At 35.1% G+C, this 10,366-nt stretch overlaps 1 protein-coding gene across 1 annotated transcript; it reads left to right on the top strand.

The window, feature by feature from the left end:
* Positions 1-218: 218 nt before the first annotated feature.
* Positions 219-8,763, top strand: LOC147406905 (phosphoenolpyruvate carboxykinase (ATP) 1-like). The gene is made up of 13 exons (XM_086435254.1): positions 219-378; positions 940-1,237; positions 1,356-1,534; positions 3,797-3,950; positions 4,037-4,121; positions 5,857-5,957; positions 6,214-6,512; positions 6,682-6,855; positions 7,033-7,098; positions 7,525-7,703; positions 7,912-8,081; positions 8,183-8,351; positions 8,441-8,763. The coding sequence occupies exons 2-13, from the start codon at positions 951-953 to the stop codon at positions 8,582-8,584; spliced, it is 2,007 nt and encodes a 668-aa protein (XP_086291380.1). The 5' UTR covers positions 219-378; positions 940-950; the 3' UTR covers positions 8,585-8,763.
* The last annotated feature ends 1,603 nt before the right edge of the window (positions 8,764-10,366 follow it).

Here is a 10,366-nt window from a genome sequence, read left to right on the forward strand (position 1 = left end):
CCAAAACGACTTATTCTACCGAATGGGGGGTGGTTGCGTGAGTGCTTTCCTATTCGGATATCGGAATCTGTTACACATTTATTTATAAAATTTTGGATTTTTCGGACTTTGGTGGTCTGGTATTTAGAGCCAAACTGTGTGTGAGTTAGAATTTAATCATGGTTAAAATAGTTTGGGTTATAGTCTAGTTAAAGGTCGAGCAACTCTCCTATAAAAAGGGACGTTGGACTGCTTTCTTTTCTCTCATCGAAGCTTTTCCTCCACAGTTTACACTGAAATTGAATGGTGGAATCCTTCGTTTTCTATTTCGTTTCTCACTCGTTTTAGGGTTTCGTTCTTTTTAAGTCTTCTTCTCTTTTCGAGCTCTCGCAGTTTCAGGTGCGATCTCTCTCTTTCAATTTTCTGTTCGCCAGTTTCTGTTTCGATTTCTCTCTATGTAATCTTCGATGAGTCTCTTGCATGGATAAAGACTTGTTCTGTTTTCTTGGATTTCAATTCGTTATGTGCGAAAATTTCCGATCTGTTGTAGTATTTTTCGCTTTTGGAATAAGTTCTCATGACAACCCTTTTTTATGATTTTGAAGAAGAATTGCTGTTAAATTTTAAGTTTTCTGGTAGTAATCTCAATGATGAATCCGAGACTTGTTATTATTATTATTCTTTTGATGTAGAGATCGCAGTTTGATTTCTTATAGACAGAAAGAGTTTCAAAGCAGAATTTGTTAAAAAAAATTCATAATTACAGATCAACCTTTTCTAAATATATTTTACGAGATTAGGCTCAGATGTTTTGTATTTTAGTTATTTCAGTTGCGATCTCTAATAACATTTTTGAAATTCGATTTTTTTTCCCTGAATTTCTTTCTGTTGTTGCGTTATTAAAATAAAAATAAAAAACTGATGTTTCTTGTTTTGATCTGTTCTTTAATAAAATTACAGAGAAGATCGAAATGGCGGAGAACGGAACAAGAAATGGAAACTTCAGCTTTGCGAATGGGGGAACGGTTACAGGAACAGCTCGAAATGGATTAGCTAAGATCCAAACTCATAAGAAACAACAGAACGAGATCTGTCACGACGACAGTGGTCCTCATGTTAAAGCTCAGACCATCGATGAGCTGCATTCGCTCCAGAAGAAAAAATCGGCTCCAACTACACCTATTAAAGAGACGGCTCAAGGAGCTTTCGCTCCAATTTCTGAAGAGGAACGCCAAAAGCAGCAGCTTCAGTCGATCAGGTCAATTTAAAAAAAATAAAATAAAAATTAATTAAAATCTAAAATGGTTGAGCTTGAGCTTGTGTAATTACGTAATTACCCTTAAATTTCTTTTTCTAACGACTGAATTTTTTAACAGTGCCTCTTTGGCTTCTCTAACGAGAGAGACAGGACCGAAGTTGGTGAAAGGAGACCCAGCAAAGAAATCCGAAACCCCTAAGGTTTCGCACACAAGTCATCACCATTTCACCCCAACTCTCAGCATCAGCGACAGCGCTTTAAAGTTCACGCACATCCTCTACAACCTTTCTCCTTCAGGTTACGTCATACATCATCATGTAAATTAGTGATGATGAATATCGCTAACATACGGCCCCTCGAGTCGGTAGAACCGGATATTAATCCAACTACCCGAAGAAATTAAATTTTTTTTTTTTTTTTAAAAGTCGTGATAACCGGATTACCCCACGTGGCAAACTCAATTTACTATCGAACGTGAGAAGTTTGGGAACCGTATACCTGCACTCATCGGGAGACATGTTCCTCGAGATAAATTTTTTTATTAGGAAGTGCGGCCGTGTGTCCCGGTGAGTGTCGATGTCCGGTTCCTAAACTTGTCAAGTCAGAATAATCGATTGAGTTTGCCACACGGGGAAGTCATATTATCGCGATTTTTTTTTTTTCTTATATAATAAGAGTTGTGATAATCTGACTATCCTACCTGGCATAATCAACCGACTACTTAACGTGACAAATTTGAAAATCACATATTTGCACTCATCGAGATACACATTTTTATGAGGAAGTGTAGCGGTGTATCCCGAACAAAGTATATCTACGGTTTGCAAACTTGTTACATCAGGGTAGTCGATTGAGTTTGCCACGTGAGGATAATAGAGTTGAGAAAATTGAATCCCCCCACGTGTCATACTAAAAATACTCTCATGACATGGTATGTGCTAAAATCATAGATCTTTTTGCCTCGGGATAGACATCTACACATCCCCATAAATATTTGTAGTTGTGTATTTCGATGCAAAAAATATCTATGATTCTAACACATGCCACATCAGAATGGTATTTTGAGTATGCCACGTGGGGGAGTTAGAAATACATTAATCTATAATAAAACACAACATGACTCCAATTATGGTTTTCCTTGTGAGTCCTACTCGAATTATAATTTTGTAGGGGGGATAAATGTCCACATTATTCCACTTTATTTTCTTTCATTTTCATCCCTTCAACTTTTATCATTTTTCATCTTCTTCCTTTAATTTTATTATCTTTCATCTTTTACCTATAACGGTGGGTCGCACTCCAACTATAATTTTATAGGGGATATACATCTCACCCAACTACAACGGTGCGGTTTACATTACCCATTTTTTCTTTTTTTCTTTTCTTTTCACCCTTTTAATTTTATTGTCTTCTCTCTTATCTTCTCAGTTCTTTTTCAATAATATCCCATAATTTTATCATAGACCATTTGTCTCGGGATACGTATAATCATAAATCTCTTATTATATATCCCGAGAAAATGATCTTCGATTATGTGAAGAGATGTGTGTCAGAGGGGTGTCATATTATCACGACTCTTTTTTTATTTATAAAACCCTTCTAATTTTATCATCTTTCATCTTTTACCATTTTTTTAACCCAAAAATAGGGTGCAACTTAGTCCGGTTCAACCCGAGAATCAAACCAATAGCTTTGGACTGGTTTGGTTGAATTTGAAATAGGTTGTGATTTGGGTATGGGTTTAGACAATGAAGAACCGATCAATTTGGTTCAAGGCTTATATAGAATTGGACCAAACCAAGAATCATACTTTATATAATAAATAAATAAATAAATTAATTAATTTATTATAAATTATTTTAGAAATTAAGATTATATTAATGAATTTCTTTATGAATAAATTAATGATTTATTATATATTTATTTTATTGAAAATATGTAATTTCCAACTAAATTTATAGGATATTGAAAATCATGGAATCCATCCAAACCAACTTTTGTATGGTTTGATTTGGTTCTGTTATGATTTTTATTTAGTGGAATTGAATTATGTTGGTTTGATTCTGATTTAGCCAAAACTGAACCAGACCAAGTTGCACCCTCCCAAAAAGGATTTTCCCTTTTGAGTAAGGCTAGGGTGACAATGGGATTTACTGCGATCATCACATTTCTGACGTGGAGGTGCACACATAACTGATGCTTTTTACTCGTATCTCAAGGATACACATCTTTGGCTATCACATCGACGCAGTGAAAATCAAAATCCCCAAGGATTTTCCTTTATTAATATAATGAGAAAACAGAATATAAAAAAGGAAAAATGTGATGATGTTAAAATCACTTGTAAGGTTTTTTTTTTTTTTTTTTCCTTCATATTTTTATGGTGCGGTAGTATCACAATCCAAAAAACCCTCACTTAAGCTGTCTATCAAAAAAACGGTTAGGATGAGAAGATATTTGCCAGGGATTCCCAAAGAATAATGCTATAAAACATGCGTCCATTGCGAAGGTAGTTTCTGAGAGATTCTGACATTAGTCTCTTTGTTTTTTTTGGTGCAGAGCTGTACGAGCAAGCCCTAAAATACGAGCATGGGTCCTTCATAACTTCGAATGGGGCATTAGCGACTCTATCAGGAGCGAAGACAGGTCGTTCTCCGAGAGATAAACGCGTCGTCAAGGATGAGACAACAGAGGATGAGCTTTGGTGGGGAAAGTAAGTTTATTTACACTATTCATTTAGAAGCACCCATCACGCTTTCATGAATCGTTATTTATTTAATTTTACCATTTTAATCTCAGGGGCTCACCTAACATTGAAATGGACGAGCACACCTTCTTGGTCAATAGAGAGAGGGCCGTTGATTACTTGAACTCGCTGGACAAGGTATTTTTCACTGATTCATTCAGACACTCAATTTATTTGCTCAATCTCAATAACAAGAGCTCTCATATTCTAAAAATGATGATAGCGTGTATATGTGTGCAATATTTTCCCCACATGGGACCCAACTTATGATGAACTACCCATCTCCCCAATCTAAATTATCTATATTATTATAATGATGAGAGAAGTGTGAATATTATTGATCTAATCCATATTAATACAAAATGAATAGTACTTTTTTTTAACTTTTCAAATTCTCTCAGGCAAGGAAAAAAATGAGTAATGGCAAGGGAAAAGTGTGAATATTATTGATAGAAATTTATATTAAATAATTTTTTTAAATTAAAAAAAACTCCTTAGGGTATTGATATTAATACAAAATAAATAGTACTTTAAAAAAAATATATATATATTTTAAAATTCTTTTAGACATGTAACAAAATGAGCAATCACAAGAGCCCACGGTTTTGACGAGTCTTTACCCTAGCAGCATATGCCTAGCAAGTGTCTCTTCCCTAGTCTCCATTTGATAACATGATATAACATCGTTGCATTAGCACACGATTGGTATGTTGTCTCTATTATACTATTTCATGGCCTTCATTTTTTCAAGAAAAACGGCCAAGTTAACCTCGACGGGAAGACCCATTTTTATCATTAAATTGCCCCTTACTAAGGGAATTGCTAAATTACCTTGGTTATTCATATAGGATTGGGCTTCTCTCGAATGATCCGATCATCCATTCCATATAGGTCTAGAGAAGTCTAAAGGATTATTTGGTTGCTCCATAATTTTTGTATAGTGTCATGTATGGTATGTTGTATTAGAATTTCGTTCTTGAAAAAGCTCTAAGACATTCTAGAAAAGTATTGAATTGTTTAGAGATGTATGGACGGATCTAAAAAATTCTAGGAGAGTCTCTAATGTATCAAAAGAGTTGTGTAAAATCTTATATACTACGAGAATGTTCTAAGTGGAGGTGTTCTAGGTAGTTATATGATAATTCTAAATGTCTTAGGAAGTTATCAAGAATGCAATAATCACTTAAATTGTTAGGAGGAGTATTCTAGTGTTAAAGAACGGCTAGAATATCTTCCGATCCCAAGGGATCCCAAAGGGAATATCTTCCAATCCCAAGCTGTTTGTTGGATACATCATATCCTACTTACCAATGGATTGCTTGGAAGTTTGATGTATTTTTCTGATCTTCTACAAGAATTTGGTAGATCAGATGCTATGATTACATATTGTACATGATCTCCTATTCCACTTAGCTATTGATTAAGATTCTTAGATTGTTATACATCTGTGAAATTTTTATTTAGGCTCTGCCTAGTATGGCCGTAAATCGGCCTTACATTTCATTATGGTCTTTGGGTCTTGGTTTTCCCTCTGCAAACAGCTGCAATTTTTTGTCGTTTACTTGGTTTCCCTTCATCTCGGCAGTAGCATTTTGGTCGTTGCAAAAAATTCCATCTTTAAAATCACTGCAAAAGACTGCTTTGCAGTGTTAAACTTTACGAATTTACTGTGATTTATGGGCATATCAAATAGGCAATTACTTCAGAGAGTATAATGAGGATATCTACTGTACAAGCGATCAAATTACTGAATACAAACCAAGAAGATTTTCTCTTTATATGTAGTATTATATTGTATCATTATTTGAAACATTATTCTTTCCTCGACTTTAATTGACAGTGATTGGTAATTTCATTATATGTGTGAATACAGGTGTTTGTGAATGATCAGTTTCTGAACTGGGACCCGGAGCACCGGATCAAGGTCCGCATTGTGTCTGCCAGAGCTTATCACTCCTTATTCATGCACAACATGTAAGTGAAATGCAAAAACATTTTTCAGCAATCTTTTGTTTGTGTGTTCTCCTTCCCACAAGCCTTACCAGATAAGTCCTCTTAACGCTGACGCTAATGATTATCTATCTCGATTATCTATCTCAAGTCCATATCCCTTGGTAGGTTTAACTAACAGCTAAAAACATTCCGTGTCAAAAGTTAAAAAAAAAAAAAAGTGCAGCGATGTAACAGTATATATTAGTTAGTGTACAAACGATAACCATGTGGGTGGCAGGTGTATCCGACCCACACCTGAAGAACTGGAGGATTTTGGTACTCCGGACTTCACTATTTACAATGCTGGACAGTTCCCGTGTAACCGTTACACACACTACATGACGTCCTCAACTAGCATAGACCTTAATCTTGCTAGGAGGGAAATGGTCATCCTTGGCACACAGTACGCCGGGGAAATGAAGAAGGGTTTGTTCAGCGTAATGCATTATCTCATGCCTAAGCGCCAAATCCTTTCCTTACACTCAGGATGCAATATGGGGAAAGATGGCGATGTCGCCCTCTTCTTTGGATTGTCAGGTACAGTATCATTGGAGAATCATCGCCATGTGATGCCATTGTCTCCAACTAATAAGCCCCATCTTATCTTGAGCCCTCAATTTGTATCTGATATCTTGATTTGTTTTTTTTGTTTTTTTAAATAATATTTGCATTGTTGTTTATGAGTTCTTTATGAATTATTTTTTAGGTACTGGTAAGACAACTCTCTCAACAGATCATAATAGATATCTGATTGGAGATGATGAGCACTGTTGGAGTGAGAATGGTGTGTCGAACATAGAGGGTGGTTGCTATGCTAAGTGCATCGACCTTTCTGGGGAGAAGGAGCCTGATATCTGGAATGCCATCAAGTTTGGAACTGGTAAGAAGTCTCAATAATTTGATGCCCTAGCTTAAAATGAAATGATAATGATGGGGTTGTCAGTTGTGGTTTTGCTCAATTTCTGAAAATATACGGTTTTCTTGTTCAATTGGTAATTTATATTTAAATATGGTCTGGTAATGGATGGGGTATTAACAAAATACTTGTGGTTGGCAGTGTTGGAGAATGTGGTGTTTGATGAGCACTATCGAGAGGTGGACTATTCAGACAAATCTGTTACAGGTAAATCATAATCATACAGTGTTATAATAAAATTAGGAAAGCAGTTATCAAGTTAAAGCAGACGAAATTCTCAAACCAAGTCTGTCAGTAAAGCTTTCTTTATTTAACTTACTTGAATACTTCTAAAGAGGAAAAAATATACTAAAGAAGAGGAACCAGAGCTCTGCCTAAACCAGCAACATTGCTACAAACTGTCTACTTTGAATATGTATGATTTATAACAATTATTACAAGTGATGCTCGATCATAGCAAACTTTCAGAGCTGTTATATTAGTGGGACTGCTCTACCATATTGGATAGACATGAATCAGTTAAAATGGAGAAATGTTAGAAAACTATGCAATCTAACTCTTATATTCAAATTACCCCATTTATTAAAGATCTAAGATCTCGTATTTTTTTCATTGATTCTGTTGTTGTTACAGAGAACACTCGGGCAGCATATCCGATCGAGTATATCCCCAATGCAAAGATACCATGTGTGGGCCCACACCCAAAGAATGTCATCCTTCTGGCATGTGATGCATTTGGTGTGCTCCCTCCTGTGAGCAAGCTGAGCCTGGCACAGACCATGTACCATTTTATTAGTGGATACACTGCTCTGGTATGCATTTTATATGATCATACTACTTTTTTTCGAATGCCAAGCTACTACTGAATCTCTATCCTCTATGAAATCATTGAATACTTACATGGCTCTAATAGGAATTCCAAGTGTTCTGCAATTATTTTGCAAGATAAGTCTGTACTTTCTTTGTTGTTGATAAGGATTAATGTTTTGGCAATTGGATTGGACATCTTAATAAAAACAGGTTGCGGGCACAGAGGAAGGTGTGAAGGAACCACAAGCAACGTTCTCAGCTTGCTTTGGAGCAGCATTTATAATGCTGCATCCTACCAAGTATGCAGCTATGCTGGCCGAGAAGATGCAGAAGCATGGTGCCACGGGATGGCTCGTCAACACTGGTTGGTCTGGTGGGAGGTATACACTATATACCAATATAAATAATAATAGAACCCATGTGATTGCGTTACCTCATTTAAGCTCTCTTAAGATTTTAATGAGATTTATAATAATTGCAGTTATGGTTCAGGCAACCGTATTAAGTTGCAATACACCCGAAAGATCATCGATGCTATACACTCAGGCAGTCTTTTGAATGCGAATTATACCAAAACTGAAGTGTTTGGGCTCGAGATCCCTGCAGAAGTTGAGGCGGTGCCTTCAGAAATCCTCAATCCAATTAACACTGTTAGTCTGCTTTTCGTTTTTATTATAAACTTTTCTTCTTGACCATATATATCCTTTAACACTGATAAATAAAAAATGTTGTATTGCAGTGGTCAGATAAGAAGGCTTATAAGGATACATTGTTGAAGTTGGGGGATCTGTTCAGGAAGAACTTCGATGGATTTGTGAATTATAAGATTGGCAAGGATAACAAGCTGACTGAAGAGATTCTTGCAGCTGGTCCTCTATTTTGATCTTAATTAGTAAATAGAGAAGGATAAGATGGGGAAGTGTGAGTCTGCAGTGGGGGTGTTTGTGGGTTATTAACGTATTAGTTTTAATAATAGGGAGGGGGGCTCAGTTGATTATATGTAGCTTGCTTTTTTATTCAGCGACTTTAGTTTCTATAAATGGAAAATATGTTGTGGGTCTATGATTCATGTTTTATGTTTTTCAAAATGTGATACCAAAGGGAAATATGAACCATTCATGCATCACTGCCAGTTATAAATAGTGAATTTAGGTCTAACTGTAGTAGCAATGGCCAGAGACCTCATCTCATCCTACCATACCTTTTTTTTAAGGCTATGTTTGGATTGAGAGAAATGAAGAGAAGAGAAGAGAAAATAAATGAGTTTCTCTCCATTTCTCATATCTCATTTCTCTTGTTTGGATTGTTAAGTGGGGAGAGGAGAGAGAGAAAAAATGGAGAGAAGAGAGAAAAAGGTGAGTTTTCTTTCTCTCCAAAAGTTAGTTAGGGAGAAATCCGTTTAAAATATTTTACAATTCCAAATTTACCCTTAATTTTTTTTGTTTTAAAGATAAAATTCCAATGTTGTCCCAAGTTCTCTCCTCATCTCATCATGGTGGAGAGAACTAGAGTTTCTCCTCTTCCCTTCTCTCAATCCAAAAATAGACATAATGTGGAGATAAAAGGTTAGATAAATAAATAAATATACAACAGGAGTTAATGAAGAGGATTGTTGCATGACATTATTTCATTTAAGTGAGAATTATTTTCATTGCACTACTGTTTATATTGTGTTATTTATTTATTTTTGTCTGGGCAAAGTATAAAATTTTGAATTGACGTATGTTTTGATAGTAAGTGAAATATTCTTTTAAAATATTTAAATCTATGTCAAAAAATTGATACAAGTTATAAGAAAATAATGTAAATATATATAAATATCAAATAAATCATAATATATTTATACTAATGAACGGATGTTTCATATAATTTACAAGTCATCTTAACATATTATTTATAATTTTTAAGCTCAAACCCAAGTATTATTTGCATTTTCTCCTTTGAAGTTGAGAAACTCTACAAACCTTACTTTTCCAACTATATTAATACAAACTCTCCTCTCAAAAAACCATTTATTTTCAAATGAAAAGTTTACTCGTCATTTGTAACCAATTGATGATAATTACAAAAGGATAATTAATGTCCAATGGTGCTGGACACCTAAAAGATAAACTATAATACCCCAATGGTTTTGAAAACAAAAAGCGTAATCCAACGGGGTTTGCTGAGATGGTAAGGAGGGATGAGGTATGCTCCCCATGTCCTGACTTTAATCTTTATATTCCCCTCTACAGCAATGTGACTACTTAAATAGTGTCAAGTGACAAGATGTTGAATGGGGGTGTGACACCCAAGAATTAATTCTTATGGAAAAGATCACCTTATGGGTTGGGCAAAACTCAATGGACTATTATCAGCACACTAGACTCAGAGATATCATGCTCCAAAACAAAAAAACAAAAAAAAGTGTACAAGACCATGCTATTGCGTCATGAGTACATGGAAAGCCTAGAAGTTATAAGACATTTCCTTTTTTTTTGTTTTTCCTTTATCTTTGTTTTTTCACAATCAATTTCTAAAACACGACAAATAAATACAATGGAAAAGTTTCTGACATTTTTATACATCATTTTGGGGGAGCAAATCACATTTGGATTTGGGTCTGCCCAATAAAAGACTAGTTTTTATTAATTTTGTAAATTTTATCAATGTAAATTTGTTCTTT

Source organism: Akebia trifoliata, chromosome 3 (genome assembly GCF_017979445.1).
Source record: "Akebia trifoliata isolate Shusen 1 chromosome 3, ASM1797944v1, whole genome shotgun sequence".
In the NCBI taxonomy this organism is placed as follows: domain Eukaryota; kingdom Viridiplantae; phylum Streptophyta; class Magnoliopsida; order Ranunculales; family Lardizabalaceae; genus Akebia; species Akebia trifoliata.

Excerpts from the sequence above, each read along its gene's own strand:
- LOC147406905 (XM_086435254.1), top strand. The coding sequence starts at position 951 with ATGGCGGAGAACGGAACAAGAAATGGAAACTTCAGCTTTGCGAATGGG. Across the intron at positions 5,958-6,213 it reads TCCTTATTCATGCACAACAT|GTGTATCCGACCCACACCTG; the intron begins GTAAGTGAAATG and ends TGTGGGTGGCAG. Across the intron at positions 8,082-8,182 it reads ACTGGTTGGTCTGGTGGGAG|TTATGGTTCAGGCAACCGTA; the intron begins GTATACACTATA and ends TAATAATTGCAG.